Here is a 23,684-nt window from a genome sequence, read left to right on the forward strand (position 1 = left end):
TCTTCTTTTGCATTATCTTCATTTTTTCCTGCTGTATTTCCCCTTCTGTTTGTGAGAGTACCAATTATACCTACCTTGCACACTCTAAGTCAGTGTCTGCTGTCTCCAAGCATTTTTTCCTGTCAGCACTTTGCATTATAATACGTCCCTGCTCACAGTTAGCAGGGGTCTCCCTGCCTCAAAAATCCAGCATTTTTTTTTTTTTTTTTGGAAGGGTGAAAACAATCACCCTTTCTGCTCACCAAGATCAGCACTGCAGGGTCATTTCCATCAGTAAATTCTCCTCCGTCACGACATGTGTGTAGCCTGCACCTCACAAAGGTGCTGCATCTGAATGTTTCCCTGACTGATCTTGCTTCTTTTCTGCATCCTGCCCTTTGGTCCCCACTCTGCCTTTTCAAGCAAGGTTTTGCCTTTGGGGCTTTACCACCTATGCTGAAGACTATACTGGAGGTGTTCCCTCTCCCTCAGTATGTCCCCTTCACACTGCCCAAGTTTTACTTTAATTGGCAGCATTTCTTCATATACTGTGGCTCAGCATCTGTGTGGTTATTCACCTCATCAAAGATGGGATTTAATTTTAATCTTTTCTTTCGCTTCATTGTTTTCCATTCCTTTAGTCGGGAAAGGAGAAATATCAATAACGAGGCTTATCAATGGAAAACTCATTTTTGTTTGTTGCTAAAATTGTGAAGGATAAAATGAATATAACATGCTTGTTCTCCCTGTTGTAAATGCTGTACAGTTTCATATGGATTTCTTACATGTTTTTAATACTTTATTTTATTTATTTATTTTGGCTGCGTTGGGTCTTTGACACTGCACACGGGCTTTTCTCTCGTTGTGGCGAGCAGGAGGGTTGTGGCGTTGCGGTGCACGGGCTTCTCATTGCAGTGGCTTCTCTTGTTGCAGAGCACGGGCTCTAGGCGCCTGGGCTTCAGTAGTTGTGGCGTGTGGGCTCTAGAGCGCAGGCTCAGTAGTTGTGACGCACGGGCTTAGTTGCTCCGCAGCACGTGGGGTCTTCCCGGACCAGGGCTCGAACCCGTGTTCCCTGCATTGTCAGGCAGATTCTTAACCACTGCACCACCAGGGAAGTTCTATGCTTTTAATATTTTACCGTGTGGTCCATCTCCCCGACTAGACTGCCAGCTCCATCAGTATTGGTCCATCTTGCATATGCTGGTTGAGTGAGTTGAGTCAGCCCAATTAGAGAAAAGGTCTTGTGATCTGCTCATTTCATACAAGTCCTTGGGGTGGGAGGAGCAATATAAATTTGGTCACATTTACTTTTGTATACAAGACTGACACTATTAGGATGATTGACATCATTCTATACGGCTGTTATTCCCCTCCATTTTCAAAATGAGCTGCTATCAGATCTACTTCAAACTGACTCCATCTGAATATGAACAAGTGCATTTGACATAATGAGTGTAGTTTTGGTCAGGTTCTAGGAAGGACTTTTAATTTCCTTTGTTTCACTTTCCATGGAAGCCTTTCTTTCATGTCCTCCTGTTTATTTTTACAAACCCAGAGATACCTGCTAGGCCACGAATAGACTCAGCTTGGTTATACCTTGTTTCATATTTTTGGCATTCTTGTCCATCGTCCTATAGATAAATAATATCAGAGAATTGGGGAACAGGAAGTAATCTTAGAATCTGTCAACTCCCGCTCCTTTACTTTACAGGTTGAGGAACAGAGGCCAAGATGCTGTGAGACGCATGTAAGTTCTCACAGCTGGTGAGCAGTAGAGCTAGCTCATTTTCCTGCGATCCAGCCTCATGTTCTTTCTACTACACCCCCCTGCCTCTGTTTTGAACTTGAGCATCAGCTGAGTAGGAAAGCACATCTGATGTAACTGCAATTGTGTCCTTGGAAATACACAGCATCACCCTCGCACGCAACAACTTGTTGGCAGGGATCCAAACTTCTGTCTACCTCCAAGTAAAAATAAAATATCATGTATGTCATTGGCACAAATATGACATTTAGGTAAATTCAGGGCACGCTGAAGACTTCATGTTTATGGTGATGAACATCTTTTTTTCTTTCACGTAGATGTCCTTTCTTTATGTTTACCACAGTTTCAAATTCCTTTCTTTGCAGAAGATGATATACTATAGCAGAATATTTTTATTTTGTCACTGCCTTTTTTTTTTTCTATTTTAAATGATTTCTTAAAACTATATCAAATAAATGGTGAAAATAATGGTTTGAGGAAGGTTATTTAAGCAGCTGATTTTGGCGGTCACAAAAAAGACACTTAATTGCAGGGTAGGCAAGAAAATAAAGACAGACCAAAATTCAAGTGCAAGTGATTTGGGTTTGGGTGGCCAGCTGGATAATAATAGCCAAAAATGCAACTCCATCTGTGGGACTCGGAGAGAAAAATACTTTCCTTGAGCACAAGAGGACCGGCAAGCCGTGTACTGCAGAAGCGCGACGTCGGAAGGGTAAGGGACTCAGGATATTGTAGGCACTCCCACAAACCTAACCCGATGGCTCCGGCAGCAAACGGAAGAGAGAAAAGCCAAGCAGAGGCAAATGTGCACAAAACAAGCGACGGAAGCAGCCATCCACGCCACCCTCGGAAGCACAAAGAGGCAAGTAACCTGTCAGCGGGGCTTTCCACGCAGAGTGTCCCCAGGCCAAGATGCAGTAACAATCAAAGGAGGTTTCCAGGCTTACGTTCTTTATGCTTGGTGCTAAGCATCCTGGGACAGCCGCACATCCCATGTCTCCTATCTGGTGGCCTCTGCCCATTTTGGGGGCACACCAGTCCTGATGTTCTAACTTGACGTCTTCAGTAGGACAGGGGGTCCCTGTAATTGCCCGCCCCTGTGGCACTGCCATTTCTAGCGAGGTGAGGTCTCCCTCTGCTTCCTCCCCTCCTCCCCTCGGCTGCTAAGAAGAGACCCCGTTGCTATCCTCTCCCTCTCTGGAGCCTGGAAAACCCTTCCCTTGTGCTGATGGACATGTTGGAAACAGTTAGCGGGGGGGCGGGGGGTAAGAGTCAAACCTCACAGAGTGCTTTTGGATAGGAGAGAGAGATTAGGAAACTGGAACTTAGTTTTCTACCGATGCCTCTTTTTAGAATTTTCTATTACTTGGCTAGAGACTGCCAAGGTTGGTCCTAAGGAGTGATTTTTCTCTTAACTAGAGACTGAGCTGGGCACTTCATGCTAAGAAAAGACATGGTGCTTGTTCTTGAAGCGCCCCCAGGCCATTGGGACAGATGGACAATAGACAGTGCTCAGGGATGTTAAGAAACAAATGGTGGAATGCCACCAGAGCCCAGAGGGGAGCAGCCGGTTCGACCTGGGGTTAGGGAGGGGCGCGTGAAGGAGCGACCCGTTGAAGGGGCTCAGGATTTAGACCTCTGTCTAAGCATTTCTCAGGAAGGAGAAAGAACAAAGTTGGGAAATAACACCACGTCCATGTGTGTATATATGTGAACCCTGGTAGGACATTTGGTCCTATCCAGATCATCCATAAGACATTTGGTCCATGCCAAAAGGTCCTTGGTATCTGGTCTCTCCGAAACATCCTTCAGCATATTTGGTCCATGCCAAATGGCTCTGGACAGGACCAAATATCAAGGACCTTTGGGCTTGAATCAAATGTCTCCATGGATGTTTTAGACAGAACCAAATATAACGAATACATCAAGGACCTTTTGGCATGGACCAAGTATGTCCATGGATGTTCTGGACAGAACCAAACATGAGCAAATATCAAGGACCTTTTAGTGTGGTGCAAACATCTATGGATGTTTTGGACAGGACCAAATATGACCAGATATCAAGGACATTTTGGTGTGGAGCAAATGTCTTACGGAGCAAATGTTTTATGGATCCAAGGTCTTTTTAAAAAATTATTTATTTATTTTTTGGGCTGCACTGGGTCTTAGTTGCTGCACGCAGGATCTTTCATTGCAGCGCGGGCTCTTCATCGTGGCACGCGGGCTTCTCTCTAGTTGTGGCGTGTGGGTTTTCTCTGTCTAGTGGTGGTGCGCGGGCTCCAGGGCGCGTGGGCTCTGCAGTTGTGGTGCACGGGTTCCAGAGCGCGTGGGCTCTGCAGTTTGCGGCATGCGGGCTCTCTCCTTGAGGTGTGCGAGCTCAGCGGTCGTGGCACGTGGGCTTAGCTGCCCCACGGCACGTGGGATCTTTGTTCCCCGACCAGGGACTGAACCTATGTCCCCTGCATGGATTTTTTTTTACCACTGGACCACCAGGGAAGTCCCTATGGATCCAGTATCTTAAGGACATTCTGAAGAGGACCAAACGTCTGCTAAGTCAGTGAACACGGGGTGTGAGTTGATAGGAGAGTGCCCTTTCAGAGGGAGTCAGTAGATTCTGCAGTGCAAGTTTGGGTGGGTTTGGAAGTGGGTGGGTTTGGAAGGAGGTCTAAGACAGCAGAAGTCCTCCCCCGCCTGCTGCCCCGCGTCCACAGGAAACGGGAGCTCTGCCCCGGTTTCTGCCGCTCTGAGGACAGCCACCACGGAAGGCCGGCTGCTTCCCTGGGTCCGTGCTCTACCGTCCACCAACCGGCCGAACAATCTCCGTTTTCATCTAGGACTTGGGTTTTCCTCCTGCCGCATTATAGCCTTATTTATTTATGTATTTAATGAAAACAGCAGTGAGGAACGACGCAGAACTGGTGGTGAAGGCAGGACTTCGGCTCCCCAATTTCCACCGTGTGACTTTGAGGAAAGGACTCAACACCTGGGGGCCTCAGTCTTCCCCAAAATGAAGCGGCGATGACAATACATCTCCTGGGATGAAATGAAGTCATCTATGACCAGACGTAACAGGTGACCGGCGAGAAGAACCTTATTGCTGCTCCCAAGTGGATGGCGATGAACGGAAGCTCTAGAGCCGGGGTCAGAGAGATTTTCCCATAAAGCGCCGGAGAGCAAATCTAAGGACCTTTGGACTCCATTTCAGCTACTTCTGCAGCTGTAGCAGGAACACAACCATGGACGATAATAACTAAGGAATGCGTAGGAGTGCGTTCCCACGAGACTTTATTTACAAACACGGACAGTGGGCCGCAGTTTGCTCACTCCTGTTCGATCGATAGAACATTTCCTTCGGGTCATGACAGCCGACTTGCGTCATCAGGCAGTTCGTCTTAGTTGCTATCACATATATAACATCAATCCAGCAACCCTGTGGGGTAGGTATTAACTGTCTTTCCTTTTGCAACAAAAGCCTAGTGATGCTAAGTAATGGACTGAAACTCGCATGACCAAGCTGGCTGGAAAAGGAAACCCCCTTGCGGTTAATCTCCATGCCCGGGAGCTGGTTCCCTTATGGTGTTTCCTCCCTAACTTGGTGCTTCATGCTTCTTGATGACGCTGATGTTCTCTGAGGAAGATAGACGTCCATTCTTCCTGCGGCTCTGATATTTCTAATCTAGCCTCTTTCTTCAGGCCACCTCTAGGCAGGCTGGATTTTGCATTTTTCTTTGCAGGCTCTTTCAGCGCACACCTTCTGGGCTTTCTCTCCTCTGTTCTGTGTGAATCCATCATGCCCTACCTGCATGGCACTCACAAGTTTTATTCTCTTTGTTGGTGACTTCCAGTTTTTTAAGTTTCCACATTAAGGGGTGACTGCCCCAGAGCAGACTTCTCAGCCCTTAATTTAATTTTGCCCGGAGAGGAGATGTAAGGTGGGGTCTTGGCAGCTGGAGGAGAAGGTGGTATGCAAACTCTCTGGTTCGTAGGGGCTCAACGGCCCATCTCTGCCTCGGGTCTGAGGCTGCAAATCAAATTCTGCTTTCGGGACATTCGAAGGCAGAAGGAAATACAATGTGAACCCAATTTACTTTCTTCTGACACCGCTAAATCTATAGTTCATATTTGCTAGTCTTTACCACCCTCGAGTGCTGGCAGCCGCCCAGGATGTGCGTGTTGTTGGAAAGCCCAAGAGAGAACTCTAAATTCAGAGCCAGACAAATAGCGAAAAGTAAAAGTGAAGTTCAGACCACAGCCCTCGGCAACTTCCCAAGTTTCCTACTTCCTGGTGCAGTTACGCCTTTCACATGGTTTCAAGGGCGTCCCTCCTTCAGGGGACAATTTATTGTATCTTTATATTATTATTATTATTATTATTATTATATCTTTATTTTATGAAAGTACAAGCCCACTTCTTTCCGACTTCTCAGGCCCGAGGGCGCGGTCGTAATCCGCCGGAGGTTTCACCGTGATAAAAGTCTAACTGGGAGAGTGTGTGGGTCCCCTGGGCCGTTTGGGGTTGGAGCCGGCAGGTGTGCTCCGGGTGCGAGAGCTGAGCGACAAGGGACACACAAGCCCAGGCCAGCTGGTGGGGCACCTGGGTTGCCGCTGCCGGGGGTGGGGGTGGGGGTCGGCAACTTCCCAAGTTTCCTACTTCCTGGTGCAGTTACGCCTTTCACATGGTTTCAAGGGCGTCCCTCCTTCAGGGGACAATTTATTGTATCTTTATATTATTATTATTATTATTATTATTATATCTTTATTTTATGAAAGTACAAGCCCACTTCTTTCCGACTTCTCAGGCCCGAGGGCGCGGTCGTAATCCGCCGGAGGTTTCACCGTGATAAAAGTCTAACTGGGAGAGTGTGTGGGTCCCCTGGGCCGTTTGGGGTTGGAGCCGGCAGGTGTGCTCCGGGTGCGAGAGCTGAGCGACAAGGGACACACAAGCCCAGGCCAGCTGGTGGGGCACCTGGGTTGCCGCTGCCGGGGGTGGGGGTGGGGGTGGGGGTGGGGGGGGCTCCCAGCATCTCTACAGGGACGGGGCTGCCTCCAGAGTGGCCAGCCTGGGGACAACTTCCTGAAGGCTTTTGACACACCAAAAGCACCCTTAAAATAGAACTTGGAGAGGTACCAAGCACATTAATTTTAGAAAACACTAGCCCTTTATCAGCCAGAAAGCGATGACATGCAACAAGGATGTAACGGCCAGAAAGGCTCTGATTTCTCCCTTCTGTGGATGCAGTGGGCCCGTTGCTATTAAGCCACCCAACTTTTGTTCAAGTGTTGCTGGGATTATGCTGGCGAAGCAGAGCCCTTGGGTAAGCAAACTGTGGAACTCAGCGAGTCCTTAGATAGAATTCTGGTCCTTGAGGCAGGGTTTTCTACGGATTTACAGGCAGTGTTCTCCGGGTCAAACCCTGGGTTTCCTGGAGGACAAAAGAATTGGGGTGTTTTTCAAGCCTGCGGTGAAACAATTCAATTAATGTAGCAGGAGAGGGGTGGGTATCTCTCCGCATGTTACTACCTGACTCTGATTCCGGGACTCTTTTACTTATTTATAGGAATTTAGAGAATGGCAGGAAAACCCTGAACTAAAATTTAACCCAGGTAAAACTCCTTAACACATTTCCCATTTAATTTTTCTGCATAGCACTTAGAGCACTATATATTTTACTTTTCTTTAAAAAAAAAAAACTTAACAGCTTTATTGAGATGTAATTCACAACAAATTCACCCATTTCAATTATACAAGTCAATGGCTTCTGGTAGATTCACAGAGTTTTGCAACCATCACCACAGCCAGTTTTACAGCATTTTCATCACCCCACAGAGAAACCCTGTCCCCTGTAGCCATCACCTACCCATCTGTGCCTCCAGTCCTAGATAGCCATTCACCTAATTTCTCTCTCTGTGGATTTGCTATTCCGCACATTGCAAACAAACAGACTCACACAACATGTGATCTTTTTGTGCCTGGCTTCTTTCACTAAACATAATGTTTTCTTGGTCCATCCACACTGAAGCATGTCAGAGCTTCACTCTTTTTTATGGCTGAATAATATTCCATTGTATGGACAGATCACATTTGATTTATCCAGTCATCCACTGATAGACATGTGGGTTGTTTCCACCTTTTGGCTCTTGTGAATAATGCCTCAATGAACATTTGTATCCGAGTTTTTTTGTGTGTGTGTAGATGTCTTCATTTCTCTTGAGCATATACCTAGGAGTGGAATTGCTGAGTCATGTGGTTATGCAATTTTCCCCACAATAACAGAAATCGGGGAGACTTAAAGGTGAGAGGTAGACGGAACAGGGTGGAATTCAGGAGGTGCTGGCAACCTTGCATTTTGAGATGGTGCCTGAAGTGTTGTTATTCCCAATTCATTAACCACTCACTTTGCAAAGATTCAACATTTAATGTAAAACCATACTTAATGGGAAACCATAAAAAACTAGAGGACAACATAGGAGCCTATTTATACAATCCAGAAACTTTTTTTTTTGTCTGCGGTGGGTCTTCGTTGCTGCATGCGGGCTTTCTCTAGTTGTGGTGAGCGGGGGCTACTCTTTTGCAGTGCTCAGCCTTTTCACTGCAGTGGCTTCTCTTATCGCAGAGCACAGGCTCTAGGGCACGCGGGCTTCAGCAGTTGTGGTGCGAATGCTTCAGTAGTTGTGGCCGCAGGCTCAGTAGTTGTAGCACACGGGCTTAGCCGCTCCGCGGCATGTGGGATGTTCCCGGATCAGGGCTCGAACCCATTCCCTGGAATTGGCAGGCGGATTCTTAACCACTGTGCCACCCAGGGAAGTCCTAACCAAGATTTTTTTTTTTTTTCTCCTATTCTCAAGTCCCCTCATATGATGCCATTGGTGGTCCAGGTCCCTGATGTTTTTTTCAGGCTTCTAAAAAGCAAGGGAAGGAATTTTTTCAGTACACGCCATTCTTTTATATTTCTCTGCCTAGGCAATGAGCACATACCTGCTGGGTTTTTTGAAAGGGGGATTGGGGTAGATAGGGAAGAGATTTGTGGAGAGGTTGAAATCTTCAGCAAGACTTCAAAATAGCAACAATATTAACAGGGATGATCTCCAGATGGTGGAGTTATTGGTGATTTATAGTTTTACATGATGTCCTATTGGTTCCAAGCTTTTTACGATGAGAATGGATGACTTGTGTTACAAACAATAAATGAATAGAAATTATTTTCTTTGCATGCTTCTCTTCTCAAGTGGATGGAGATTGTGCAGAGAGCAGGAACTCAGCCTCCCATTTTGTGTCTCAGCCTGGTGTGCGGGGCATTTGGAGATGCCTTAAAATAGCTGTTGATCCAACAGAGTAAGTCAAATTTCAGTCCTACTCTTCCACCCATCTCAAAGTGTAAAATTATAATAAGGATGCGCAGTCCCTCTCTATAGCTCTGCTTTTGTGCATTCTCAGTCAGCAGCAATTCTGAGAGCAAAGACGACTAAAAAAAATCCTTTCTCACACTTCTCCTGCAGACTTGGATATGCTATTTATTAAGCGTAAGTAATAATAAGTAGCTTATCTTTGTTTATGAGTGCTTCTGTAGCACACTGTCTAATTCTCAAGGGAGCCTAAGATATAAGCATTATAAGTGGGACGGTCCCCCTTTACAGATGTGGGTAATGTAAATAGATTAAGTAATTTGCCCGTGATGAGATACGTGATAAAGTATACTACCAAATTTTCAACTGTTTAAACTCTCTCCCTCTCTCTCTCTCTCAGAAATATATATATTTCTGAATTCTCCTTTAAGGCCCAAGTCACTATTATGTATCCACCCTGGAGGAATTATGCTGTAGGGAGGCCGCTGTGTTGATGTAAATTGTTTCTTAATCTTTGTCCATCCTCCTCACCGAGCTTAGTTAAAGCCTTTACATTTCTGACTTCAGTGGGTGCCGTGGCCTCCTAACTCACTTTGCAGCCTTAATCTCAGCCCTCTCCACTCTGCCTTGGGCAGAGGTCTGTGCTGGGTCCCCCTGGAATTCCTGACTATTCCTGTCTGGCCCACCTCTATGTTGTTCACCGAAGCGCAGATCCTCTGGGAAGCTTTCATCAACCTGTATTAGTTTCCTCCTGCTGCTGTAACAAATACCCACAAATGCTGGCTTAAAAAACACACAGCCCTTGGGCTTCCCCGGTGGCGCAGTGGTTAAGAATCCGCCTGCCAGTGCAGGGGACACGGGTTCGAGCCCTGGTCCGGGAAGATTCCACGTGCCGCGGAGCAACTGAGCCCGTGCGCCACAACTACTGAGCCTGTGCTCTAGAGCGCGTGAGCCACGACTACTGAGCCCGTGAGCCACGACTACTGAGCCCGTGAGCCACGACTACTGAGCCCGTGAGCCACGACTACTGAGCCCGTGAGCCACGACTACTGAGCCCGTGAGCCACGACTACTGAGCCCGTGAGCCACGACTACTGAGCCCGTGAGCCACGACTACTGAGCCCGTGAGCCACGACTACTGAGCCCGTGAGCCACGACTACTGAGCCCGTGAGCCACGACTACTGAGCCCGTGAGCCACGACTACTGAGCCCGTGAGCCACGACTACTGAGCCCGTGAGCCACGACTACTGAGCCCGTGAGCCACGACTACTGAGCCCGTGAGCCACGACTACTGAGCCCGTGAGCCACGACTACTGAAGCCTGCCTGCCTAGAGCCCGTGCTCCACAACAAGAGAAGCCACCGCAATGAGAAGCCCGCGCACCACAACGAAGAGTAGCCCCCGCTCGCTGCAACTAGAGAGAGCCCGCGCGCGGCAACGAAGACCCACCGCAGCCCAAAATAAAAATAAATAAATAAATCTATTATTTAAAAAAAACCAACACAGCCCTCATCGCAGGATATTATAACTGCCGGCTTATCTTTCTCCCTCTCTTGAGTGGGAACTCCTAGCAGAGAGGGGTAGGTTGGCGTATTTGTAGAGGAATTGAGTGAATGAATTACTGTGCTTATTTTTGGGTTGACTCGCATTTTTTCCACCGGTTGGAACTGGGTTCAACTAACTCTGTAGGGTGTGAACAGCGCACCAGAATTTTCTTTTCAGGCAGTTTTTGGCATGCATCCCCACAGAGATAAAGTCACTACAACCAAGATTTACAGCTTCTTTTCTCTGTAAATCTTTATGACTTTTTTAGCTACTTCAGTTAGAGTATCCAGAAATTGGTCTCCAGGCAGCTGAGTTAGGTCATAGCTAAGGAAACTGTCCGGACCGGTTTGCCAGGGAGTCCACTGGTTTATCCTCTCGCTGTCCTGCTAACTGTTACTGATGCCCCCTTTCACTCCCAATTTTGATGATAAATTACAGTCGGTCTACAAATATTAATCTTTTTAACATCAAATACATCAATTTGCTTGGGGGTAAAAAGAAAAGGGGGAGTAAGTCAACGAAGCATCTGTAACAATCCTAACTACACACGTGTTACTTCCTTTAAAGCTTTGAACAATCCCCATGATTCCTGAAAAAGTTAAGGACAAGAAGAAAATTATTACCAATTTTCTTCTAAGAAGTGACAGGTGTTCAAGCCAGCCTCAAATGTCAGTATTTCCACTTGCACATTTTGTGTTGAAGGACTGAGATTCTTTCTTACACTCTTGTTGGCTAAAGACCGCCAAGAAGGGAACTCAATTGCATTGACACGTGGCTGCAGAACTCTCTTACTTCCCGGGAAGTACAGAAAATGTTAGCTTTGGACAGGGTCCAAATGGACGGGCAACGCAGGTGCAGGAAGACCAAGGTGAAAGGAAAACCAACTGCATCCTTGAAGGGAGAGACGGGAGGGGAGGAAAGCCAGTCTCAGAACTTAGAAAGAGAACACATCTGCCAACGACCCAATTTAGCAACGCAGATCTCGCACTGAATCCGGGACCAGACAGTGCAATGCTAGAGAATAAAGGAAAGGAAATGGAAAGAACACGTTCAAATATGAGATCGGGTATGGCGGGTCCATGCAGAAAGATGTTCCTTGGGTTCATGTGAAAATGAATAAATGCAGCGTAAAATACCTGGAAACAGTGGGAGGGGGGTGATGTAGGAGATCTGGAATACTCTATTGCAAGAACCGGACCAATTTTCTTAAAAAGTGACGACAGTGGGGAAAAAAAGTAAGACAAAGAGACATTTTTCAATGATTCTAAAAATCACTTATTCAAACACCAAAAAAATGGCATGATGAATGTTTATTGTGAGTCAGATCTATCAAGTTGGAGCCAGGCAGCATTACCGAGAAGGCTGCTTGTGCCTTCCGAACAATTAATAAACACAGACCTATAAACAAAGACTGAGATGAAACTGTTCATCCAACCGTAACGTTTAGCCCATTTTTCACAATTGCCTATACAACGTACACAACCTACCACAACGGTGAGGATCATAAATAAAGGCTTGTCTTTTGTTTCCTTAAATAAACCATCTATCTATATCTGGTCTCCTGACAGAGCTATTACTCCACATTAAACAGAAACTTAATAATATTTGAAAAACAGTGATTTTATATTTTGATGATACCCAGATCTTCTGCTACATATGTGGAAAGTGGAATTATTGCTAGAAACATTATTTAAGGATTAGGGTATGAAAGAAGTATTAAGAGGTCAGAAAGTTCTTTCTTCAGAAAGGAGCTTATCTCGATTCATTCAAACAGCTTCATGCCAGTTTGAGGTCCTTCCACCAAATTTAAATTGCTAAATGAGAGACCCTCTGTGGCCCGACACGGAAAGAAGGCAAAATCTCATAAGCACGGGAGAGAATTCCAATATCTTCCCCCAAAGTTCTGGCAAAAAGAAAAAAAAAGGAAGAGAGCCATCAAATTATTCAGTCTGAGTGCTTACGATGTGTGTCCCAGTGCTAGATACAAAGTGGAAGAAATCGTGACTCTTCTCCCCACGGAGGTGACAGTCTTGCTGGGGCCAGTAGGGGGTGGTCGGCGTGACCTGCTGGGACCAGCACTCACTAATAAGACACAGGCTTCTGTGTCTTATGGGCCATGACTGAAACCTACATGAGCTGACCCATTCAGAGAAAGTACTGTTCAATTCAGCTGTTTGCAAAAAGGACTCTTTCGGGCTCTTCCCTGGTGGTCCAGTGGTTAAGACTCCGCCCTTCAAATGCACGGGGTGTGGGTTCGATCCCTGGTCGGGGAGCTAAGATCCCACGTGCCATGCAGCGCGGCCAAAAAAAAAAAAAAAATAACACTCTCCCTTTCCCTCTCTCTCTCTCTCTCTCTCCCTTTCCCTCTCTCTCCCTCTCTCTCTCTCTCTCTCTCTCTCTCTCTCTCTCTCTCTCTCTCCTGCCCTCCCTCCCTCTCTCCTTCCCTCTTTCTGTCACAAGTGAAAGCACATCTTCTTAGCCATCCTTTTCTCCCGTAATGACTGCTTTCAGGACTCGGCATCTCTCTCCTCACTCCATCAGCAGGAGACGTTCTAGGGCATGAAGTGTGTGGGGAGGGCCAAGTGGGAAGGAGGAACGGGCGGGCGGCAGCCCCTCACCTGTGCTGCAGCGCTCACTCCCTGAACTTCCTCCCGGGAGGCAATCGGTCTGCGGCTCCCTTTCTCTAGAGCGTGTGCCCGCTGACCCTGTCTAGGGCGATTCTCTGGATTCCTCAAGAGCTCCAAAACTAAACACATGATTTCAAAAGAACCCAAGTAGGAGCTACCATAGAAAGGACTAGATTGCTGTGACCTGACTCCTAAGAATCTGTGACTTTTAGGAAGGTGAGCGCTCAGTCTAGGATATAGGGATTTTCATTCAGGTAATTTGTGCCTTGAGAGAGAATACTACAACATCAAGCATACTCCACCAGCTGGGGAATAGAAGTGTGTGTGTGTTGTGTGTGTGTGACAGAGAGATTGATTTATGCGTACAGATATACATATCAAAGCATTTATTTATTTCACAAAGTTGTCTAATACAACACAGTCTAAATTGAGCGAGTCTCTTCTACTTCTGATGCTACTTCTAATTCTTCTCTGACCCTCTGGGCAAAACCACTTAAAACCTTTCATCTCGGTTTCCTTTGTGGGAAAATGGGGATAATAGACACCCCTTGGCCATCTCAGAGCAATGTTTTGATGCCAGCCCTTATCTGATTATATGAGAAGAAAGCTTCGGGCTTCTGGCAGTTAGGTGCTCCATAAATATTATTAGCCAGCTCCGGAGATTTTATCTTTTGAAACTGACATGTATTTCTCTTCTAAAACTTCCTGTCTTTAGCCCCTGGACACGTGTTCCCGATAGCTCTCCTTCCAGAGAGCCACTTCGCTCCGCGAGAGCAGCAGAGGTTCTCTGCTCAGACGGCTGCTACTGAGTCTGCGGAGAGGCGTTTTGTTTCCTGGAGGCACAGGGGCAGACCAGCTGCCGGTCCCGAAGGAAGACCCCCCCAGTCAGGGGTGCTGGGAAGGAGGAGGAGGTAAGGAGATGGTCCTGCGGAGATGGCTGTCCACCTGGAGGGACACACGGTGCGGAGAGCAGAGGAAGCGTGCAAAGTCGGTGGCGCGCAGGTGACGCATGGAAGCGGGCGGAGGACAACCATTCGTACCTGCACGTTCAGGGGAGCTCTCGTTGATGCCACGGCCCTGTATGTGGAGATTATTCCACAGAAGTAGCCAAGCTCCTAACCTTCTTTACATGCGACGACATTTCTACAAACAGCAAACGTTGGCGAGGGCGTGGAGAAAAGGAGCCCTCCGACACTGTTGATGGGCATGTAAATTGGTGCAGCCACTGTGGAGAACAGGATGGAGGTTCCTTAAAAAACTAAACACAGAGCTACCATATCATCTTGCAATGCCACTCCTGGGCACGTATCAGGAGAAAGCTCTAATTTGAAAACATACATGCACCCCTACGTTCACCGCAGCACTATTTACAATAGCCAAGACGTGGAAGCAACCCAAGTGCCCATTGACAGATAACTGAATTAAGAAGATGTGGGGTGTGTGTGTGTGTGTGTGTGTGTGTGTGTGTGTGCGCGCGCGTACGTGTGTGTGTATAATGGAATATTACTCAGCCATAAAAAAGAATGAAATAATGCCATTTGCAGCAACATGGATACACTTAGAGAACATTAAGGTTAGTGAAATAAGTCAGAGAAAGACAAATGCTGTATGATATCACTTATGTGTGGAATCTAAAAAATAATACAAATGAATGTACATGCATAACAGAAACAGACTCACAGATATAGAAAACAAACCAGTGGTTACCAAATTGGGGGGGGGGGATTACGGATATGGGATTAACAGATATAAACTACTATGCATAAAATGGATAAGCAACCAGGATTTACTGTATAGCACAGGGAATTATACCTAGTATCTTGTAATAACCTATAATGGAATATAATCTGCAAAAAAAACAAATCCCTGAATCACTATGTTGTACACCTGAAACTAACACAATTTGTAAATCAACTATATTTCAATTAAAAAATGTAATGACCTCTTGATCTCAAAGGGATCTTCTCCTGCTAGAAGTGTTATGCATTCAACAACATGGAGAAACGTCATTTGTGAAGATAGGTGTGTGTGTGTGCGTGTGTGTGTGTGTGTGTGTGTGTGTGAGAGAGAGAGAGAGAGAGAAAGAGAGAGAGAGAGAGGTGTGTGAGAGAGAGAGAGAGAGAGAAAGAGAGAGAGAGAGAGAGAGAGAGAGAGAGAGAGAGAGAGAGAGAGAGAGAGAGAGAGAAAGGACAGAGGGAGGGACAGATTTCCTTGCTCTGTGAGTAGCGTTCACTCTTCCTTTTCCTCCTCAGTTCTGTAAATGAGGACTGAATTATCAAGGGGGCATAGAATTAAATGGTTGACGCTGTTAAGTGCTCACAGATTAAAATAAAAGTACAATTCACAAGACTTGTTCTTGATTAGTTTTCAGGATGTGGCTGGGAACCGGGCAGGAAAAAGACGCCAGTAAATTCTTGACCCCGTGATAACAGGGGCTCCCCCTGCATCCACAGAATTGGCTTAGAGAATCCCACAGGTCAGGCAGCAGTCCTGCAAAATGATGACTGACACTTGGACTGATATATTCCAAATGACAGAATTGAGTGACTTTTTAAAAAAAAAATGATATTCCTAGAATATGGAATCCAGTCAATCTGATATAAATGTCAAGGGAATCAGACAACAGCCAGAAATGAAATCAGAGGAAAAAAGTTAGGATAGCAAGTAGGTGCTGGTTTCCTTTGCTATCTTTAGAGCAAAGACAGTAATTTGGTAATACTGGATTTTGGAATTTTTTTCATGGGAGTAATTTCTGTTTCCTCAGCTTTGTGGTGTATCGCCAGCAAGCTAAGCTGATTAAAACAGAGTGCTGGCTGTAGTCTCTTCCAGGATATTTAAGCTCTAGTCCATGCCCACAACGAGTCATTTCATGACTGTCTGTTCACAACATGAATCAGGAATTTGTAAAATTGGAAAGCAGGAGTGACTCTATTCAAATCTATTGGAGTGTCCGTTCAAAGCATCTAACTTGGTAATGATGGGTTACATCATAATCTTTGGTGGGGAACAGACTCTGAGAATCTTAAAATTGCAAAGGATCTTTAAGCTAATCAAACTCTACGTCTCAACTAGTATGACTGCCCTCCTGCAACCTCACAGGCCCCATTTCCATTCAAGGATTTTTTTCTTTTTTCAGTAACTCTGATGTACCCCAAAGTTGTGTTGGATGCTAGGAATACAAAGGTGAGTAAGACATGATTAATCTCTGTCCTTAAAAGACTGACAACCTAGTGTGGAAGACAACCAAAATACAAATATCTAGAACATTCTAGAAACAGGAGGGAGCACAAAGGAGAGGAATTTAAAGCAACGCTGAGGCATTTAACCCATCTTGGTGTATCCGGAAGGTTATCATATGTCCAGGGACGGGAAGTCGAGATTTAACAAATTGCGACATTCCGATGGTAATTAACAGCAGTTTTTTAAAACCTGTTTTCTAATAATAAATCAAAATCTGCCTTTGTATAACTTTTACACCCTTGGTCCCATGTCTATCCTCAGGGGTGACACGGAACATGATTAAATCATCACCTCCCTTTTCTTAGTATTCAGAAGGCAAAGATTAGAGAGAGTATTCCAAATTCTTGACTGGAATCGACCTTAAGCTCACTGCTCTGCGGTGACCAATCTCAAGGGAAGTACACGTGGGAAACTTTTAAAAACTTCCCGTCATGAAGATGCTCGCGTAGCTCCCAAGCCACCACTAGTGGGCGCTCCCTCCCACAAGCCGTGAGTTGTATACCTTTGGTGGGTTGGGACAGGAAAAGAGATTGAGTTACAGAGAAAACATACAAACGGCCAACAGGTACATGAAAATCATCAAGGAAATGGAAATCAAAACCACAGCGAGACACGACCTCACACCTGTTCGGATGGCTCTCATCAAAAAGACAAGAAATAACAAGTGCCGGTGAGGGTGTGGAGAAAAAGGAGCCCTTGCGCGCTGCTGGTAGAGATGTAAATTGGTGCGGCCACTGTGGAGAGCAGCATGGGGGCTCCTCAAACTATTAAAACTAGAACTACCATACGGTCCAGCAATTCCACTTCTGGGTATACATTCAAAGGAAATGAAAACAAGATCTCAAAGAAATATCTGCACTCGTGTTCAATACAGCCTTATTCACAATAGCCAAGACGTGGAAACAACCTAAGGGTCCATCTATGGATAAAGGGATAAAGGTACGACACACACACACACATATTATTCAGCTATAAAAGAAAAAAAATGAAATCCTGCCATTTGCAACACCATGGATGGATCTTGAGGGCATCATGCTAAGTGAGATAAGTGAGACAGAGAAAGACAAATACTGTATGACCTCACTCCTATGTGGAATCGAAAAAGAAAACCCTAAGTGATAGAGACAGAATAGAGCGGTGGGTGCCAGGGGCTGGGGGTTATGGGATGTGCGGTGATGTTGGTCGACGGGTAGAAACTTCCAGTTATGAGACGAAGACGTTCCAGGGATGTACTGTACAGCACGGGGATGGTCGTTCACAACGCTGTCTCATGGACTGCAAAGTTCCTGAGGAAGCCAGTCTTCAGTGTTCTCAGCACAGGAAGAGATGACAAGTATGTGAGGCGACGGAGCTGTTGGCTTGCAAAGTTCCTGAGGAAGCCAGTCTTCAGTGTTCTCAGCACAGGAAGAGATGACAAGTATGTGAGGCGACGGAGCTGTTGGCTAGCCATGCTGCAGTGGGCATCTCAAAACATAAATACATCAGGCATCTCACAACATACATACACGGGCATCTCACAACATACATACATCAGGCGTCTCACAACATACATACATCAGGCGTCTCACAACATACATACACGGGCATCAGACCGTAACATCGCATGCCTTCAACTTACACAATGTTACGTGTCAATGATATTTCAATACAGCTGGAAAACATACACTGGGAAGCACAACTTATGAGTCCTCCTCGTCTTCCGTCCCCCCGTTTCAATCATCAGATCAACAGGAACTGGATTCCGCTGTGAGACCTTTACTGAATTCACAGTCAATACAACACTGCAGAGGGCGGTCCTGCAGCCTCGCCCATGTGCTACTCCCACGCTTGGCTTAGTAACCCAAAGGCTCCTGGTACAAGGTCTCTGTGACTGCGGATGAGGACGTGACGGAGCATCTGTCCTCTGTCCCAGGAGCATCCTGTTGGGTGCTGGATGGTGGTGATGTTAGCACGGGGGCCACAGGCTGAGTATCCTTTCTGTTGGCAGTGCGGGCAGAGAGACACTGGGGAAATGTTGGAAACAATTATCGTGCATCAAGGACTAGGTGTCTGGCCGGCCAAACCCTGGCCCTTGGGGTTCCGGCCGCAGGGCAGTCCAGGATATTGTATCTACGTTCAAGATGCATCCAACAGAATCCAATAATGTCCACCCCTGTAGTGCTAGTGCTCTGCTCCCACCTACCATCCACCGTAATCTCTGGCTCTGAGTGCTGCCCAGACCCCCAGCTGACAACCTAGCTTCAGCGCTGACCTCACATGTCCTCTGGATATAAGTCACATGGCTTTGGTCTCCTGCCCCAAATCCTCTACCTCAGCCCCGCCTCACCCAGTCAAAGACTGTGACACCACACGTTTTCATTTCATATTATTTTGGATGCATTACTATTTTTGAGGCTCCAGAAGAGCATTTTCCCTGCAGTTTAAACTAACAAAGCACACCAAGTACTTTAGGTCTGTTTGAAGAGCTCTGCTCACGCTATTTCAGGAAGGGCCGGGAATAATTAGTAAGCAAAGGTTCCTGGTTTGAAGGTTGTTAAGAGCATACAATTAGCGTACATCACAAACCACGGCACAGGCCCCCTGAGAGTTATTGTCAAACCGCCCTTCCCAGGCCCCTGCATCCCCTCACGGAGGGGACCATGGGCCCGAGAAGATTGCAAGCCCTCAGTTCTACGTCTCAGTTGCCATCCTACGTTGAGTTTGCCCTCCGCTAAAACAGCTTTTGCCACCAGGGCTGCAGGAAATGAGAACAGATTTCATTTTACCTGCTGTGCAACTGCAGAAAAAGCAAGTTTTTATTTTGCCTGGGAGGCTGAGACTTCCTAAGAGTTCTTCCCCAAACTGGATGCTATATAGGACCGATTTTATACACGCCCACCTGTACACACACCAAGGCCTGATGTACGCTCAGGGTACAAACCCACCCACTTCCTTTCCCCCGAAAGAAAAGTAACAGGAGCAAACGTGGAATATTCGTTTTACTTTGTGGTCTTCAGTTTAAACGTACATAATTATCAATAAGGAAAGTAATATGTAATTGTGCTTTTACTCATGATCTCCAATGTGTCTCTTGACGAGTGCACTTTTGGTGTAGTAGGCCAAACACCTTTCGGGTATTACACATCAAAGGCAATTTGAGAAACTGAACAGATGCTGTTTTGATATCTCAGCCCTCTGGAGAAAAACCAAGTGCTGCCGAGTGACTGAAGAAAACAAAAATGTATCTTTTACAGACCAGACCATACATACCCATTTCTGCCCTGCTGATGTGGCCAATTAACCATGGGACACAACAGTCAGGTGGTTTTCTCCTACCTTGAGACTGTCTTTATTTTAAAAAGACAAAAATGATGATTAATGCTAAGTTTTGAGAGACCACATCCTTTCGTTATGAGTTTGCACCCAATAACAGCAAAACTAACATAACGCTGCAATTGAAATAAAAGGCAGTGCCTTATTTGTATATCTATCATCTACCTATCTATCTATCTATCTATCTATCTATCTATCTATCTATCTATCTATCTAAAGGACGCTTATTTGAGTAGAATACCACTTGCAGGTAGAAAAGACTAAAATTCTGGCCGTGGTGGAAGCAATAGAGCCTCAGAGCCTCAGCAAGCACCCTCAGGTTCTCGTGGCCTCTCTAGGGAGGCTGGTGGCCAGGAGCGGAGCCAGGAAGCCCCTGCCCTGGCCACTCAACAGACACAGCCTGTGGGATGCCCGCGTGGCTTCTCAGAAACCCTCAGGCCGCGGCGCAAGACGGCTGCAGGCCGCTGTCCCCTGGCCAGGCCAAGCTGGGGGCACGGCTCCACGTCCAGTTGCTAACACACACAGAGGTGCGTGCGTTCCAGCTCTTGACTGGATGTTAGGCACTGGGTGGCCCACTCACTATGGTCCACCGGCTGCCACCTGGGGACGGCCATCACCAGCCGAGAAGGCGCTGGCCAGCTTTCCAGCGGCAGAAGGGCCCAGAGGACCGGCACACGCCCCTAACTGCACTTCACCTTTGCTGGAGCATCTTCTTACTGTCACTTTGGGTCAGGAACTGTGTCCTGATGGCAAAGAGCAGTTTAATATGAAAACTGGTGGGGAGATGAACGTGTTGTCTTAAGCCCTCGTAAAGGTAGTACCACGTGTGTGTGCAGTTTAATATGAAAACTGGTGGGGAGATGAACGTGTTGTCTTAAGCCCTTGTAAAGGTAGTACCGTGTGTGTGTGTGTGTGTGTGTGTGTGTGTGTGTGTGTGTGTGTGTGTGTGTGTGTGTGTTATGGTCACGCTGTCGCGTTTCAATGCGCCTTGCCGATCGCCACCGTGGTGCCGAAACCACAGGAGATGTTCTTCACCTTGTGGTCTCGGTGGTAACGGGGGACGTGGTCAATCAAACCGTCTCACGTGGGAGACCGAGGGAGGAAGGTGGGGCGCTGAGCACGGCGGAGGGCTTTTACGATGACAAATCACTGCAGTTCTGCAGAGAAAGACCCCGAGGCTTTCGCTGAACGCAGGCTCAGTGTGTGTCGGCCGACTGGCACGTTTATGGAGAACGCTGATGAACTCTTAGGCTAATTTAAGTAAAGACGGGCAGCCTTTATTCCCTATCTCAGCTCAGCGTCACATTCAAACAGAAACCAACTCCGACATCCAGAGAAGTCTGAGAAATAATTTAATACTTTTCTTCTCCAAGTCCATCAAAAAGGCCAATATTTTCATCTTTTCTAGCTGCAAGTGGTATTCTGCTCAAATAAGCATCCTTCTGTTATAAAAGTGGTGGTGCACGGCCTTTTATTTCAATGGCAGCTGTATGGGAATGTTAATTTTGCTACTATTGGTGTAAACTCATAAGGAAGCAAAGTTAACCCAATGGACCACCCGGACTGGGATCTAATTCCTTAGCAACCTAGAGATAATTAGACGGAAGGGCTTGTGCTACAGATCAAAGACCCTCGGAGACCAAAAACAAATAGAGTCCCCACACAAATGCCTTTAAACCCCCTCTACCTCCTTATGTTGTATCAAATTGCCATCCCAATTACTTAACAGGGCCAGGGAAGATGTGTTCTGCATTAACTGTCATGAACCACTGCTTAACCCTTGATGTTTGGAATGTCTAAGGTAAACAGTTTTGGGCTGCAAATTTGCTTAAAATTATACACAACCACACAGAAATCTGTTTAATCATGTCTCCGTGATTTATTATTGTGGATAGCAATTTTATACTCATATTGTCAAAATCATAGCTATAGATACAGATGTGCAGATTGGCTTTGAGGGTGGAACCAGCAATGGCTGGGTATAATTTTGGAGACCTCTGCTGGAACATCGCATGCACAAAATGCCTGTGATGTCTCATTTTTTGCTACTTGCTGAAGACTCATAGAAGCGAGTGAAGGATGGGCAACTGCCTAATTTTCAAGACAACATAATATGGCTGATTTTATGCAACATTAATTACAGAATTAAAGACTGAAGAATTCTTTGCAGGTGGTTTTATCATTCACCTGCAAAATCATTTTCTCTCCTGTCACTGTCAGCATCCTCAGAAGATGATGTGTCAGCACCATCAGTTTACCCTCATCATTCCAAGCACTTCAACCACATAATTAACAAACTGGGCTGCAGGCATCACCTCATCAACTTTAGTGCATTCACCTCCCTTCCTTCTGGTGGGATAAAGGAGACATCTCCCCTGTTACTTCATCCATCTATGGTTATTCATATTTGCAAGGGCATGGTCCAAAATCTACAGATGTTTGATCCGTAACTAGAGGAGTTCTGAGGGCAACGGTGACACAAGACAGGGTTGTTTCGGAGCTTTCCTTAATATTTCTGAGGAGACCGAGATGTCTGTTATTTTATTGCTTCCTCTTTGCAATGAAGATATTCATGGTATACTATTGTATACCATGGAGATCAGATAGGAGTAATGGAAAGACTTCCACTTCTGGCCAAGAAGGAATAACAGGGACTGGATTAACTCTCTCACCCGAAAAAACCATTAAAACAAACAAAATATTGGAAATGGTGATTTTCAGGGTGAACCTGGACATCTGACAATGAAGAACCCTGAGAGACAGGAAACAAGATGAATGCTGTGACTGTCGAAGGCTTTGGAGAGTTTCCAGGAGGCAGTGCAGAGATGGGGAACTGAGGCAGAGCCTCTCAAGAGTGCAGGAGGTGGACTGAAACCCCGGGGAGACCAATCTGACTGGAGTCAGCGGAAGAGAGTACCAAACAGGGGAAATCTGTGCAGAGAGGGAGCGTCCCAGAGACCTTCCCAGGGCCTCCCTGAGGCTCAACACGCGAGGGTGAGGAAACTCCATGAGGCCAAGGAAAGAATCACCTGAAATAATTAGAGGGAACAGTGCTCGGGGCTCACCCAGGGCTGGCAAGAGTGCCTGTTTCCACCAGCCAGACTGTGCTGCATGGGGCACTGAGTATTCAGAAAGGTCTTGCCTTAGGAATAGGGAATAATTAACCCTAGACTGAGCATTGCTCTGAACCGTCCTCTCAAATCATAAAAGTAAGACCCCAAAGTCACAAATTGTTTCCAAGCAACCTAACGGAAAACAGTATACCTCAAGAATATTTACAGGAATGCAAAGATATCTAGTATCTAAACAGTTAAAAACAGAACGTCTAGCATCCGATTGAAAATTTCCTGGCATGCAAAGAAGCAAGAAAAAATAACGCATGACTGAAAAAAAAAAAATCAATTGAAGCTGACCCAGAACTGATGCAGAGATTAGATGTGCTTTTAAATCTCAAAGATTTAACTCTCTATTTCCTTCTCAAAGTGTTGTGGTTTTAAGTTTATATATAAGTCTATGATCCACTTTGAGTTAATACTAGCATGTATGCTTATTGGTATGTATTGTTCGTAGGCATGGATCAAAGTTCATTTTTTTAATATGAATATCCAATTGTTCCAGTGTCATTGGTTGAAAAGACTACCCTTTCGTTACTGAACTGTCTTTGTATCTTTGCCAAAATCAGTTATCCATGTATATGTGGGTCTATTCCAATCTACTGATTAACTATATAGATACATTTTTTTTTTTTTTTTTTTTTTGCAGTACGCGGGCCTCTCACTGTTGTGGCCTCTCCCGCTGCGGAGCACAGGCTCTAGACGCACAGCCTCAGAGGCCATGGCTCACGGGCCCAGCCACTCTGCGGCATGTGCGATC

General features: G+C 46.1%; 1 protein-coding gene across 7 annotated transcripts in view; it reads right to left on the bottom strand.

Annotated features, from left to right (window-relative positions):
- The window catches only part of PUDP (pseudouridine 5'-phosphatase), a 352,814-nt gene that overhangs the window by 238,919 nt on the left and 90,211 nt on the right, over positions 1–23,684 (bottom strand). The window contains exons 4-5 of one of the 7 annotated variants that reach the window (XR_008617965.1): positions 14,300–14,484; positions 13,649–14,204 (exon numbers count right to left, since the gene is read on the bottom strand). The exons of 4 other annotated variants lie outside the window; for them this stretch is intronic. Coding sequence is in view for 1 of the 3 variants with exons in the window: in XM_055086304.1 (XP_054942279.1) it covers positions 14,350–14,484 (135 nt within the window). In the remaining 2 variants the exon portion in view is untranslated. Of the gene's footprint in view, positions 1–13,506; positions 14,485–23,684 lie in introns of those variants that run through there. 2 more of the 7 variants (XM_055086304.1, XR_008617966.1) reach the window with 2 other exon arrangements.

This window comes from Physeter macrocephalus, chromosome 7, assembly GCF_002837175.3.
Source record: "Physeter macrocephalus isolate SW-GA chromosome 7, ASM283717v5, whole genome shotgun sequence".
Classification (NCBI taxonomy): domain Eukaryota; kingdom Metazoa; phylum Chordata; class Mammalia; order Artiodactyla; family Physeteridae; genus Physeter; species Physeter macrocephalus.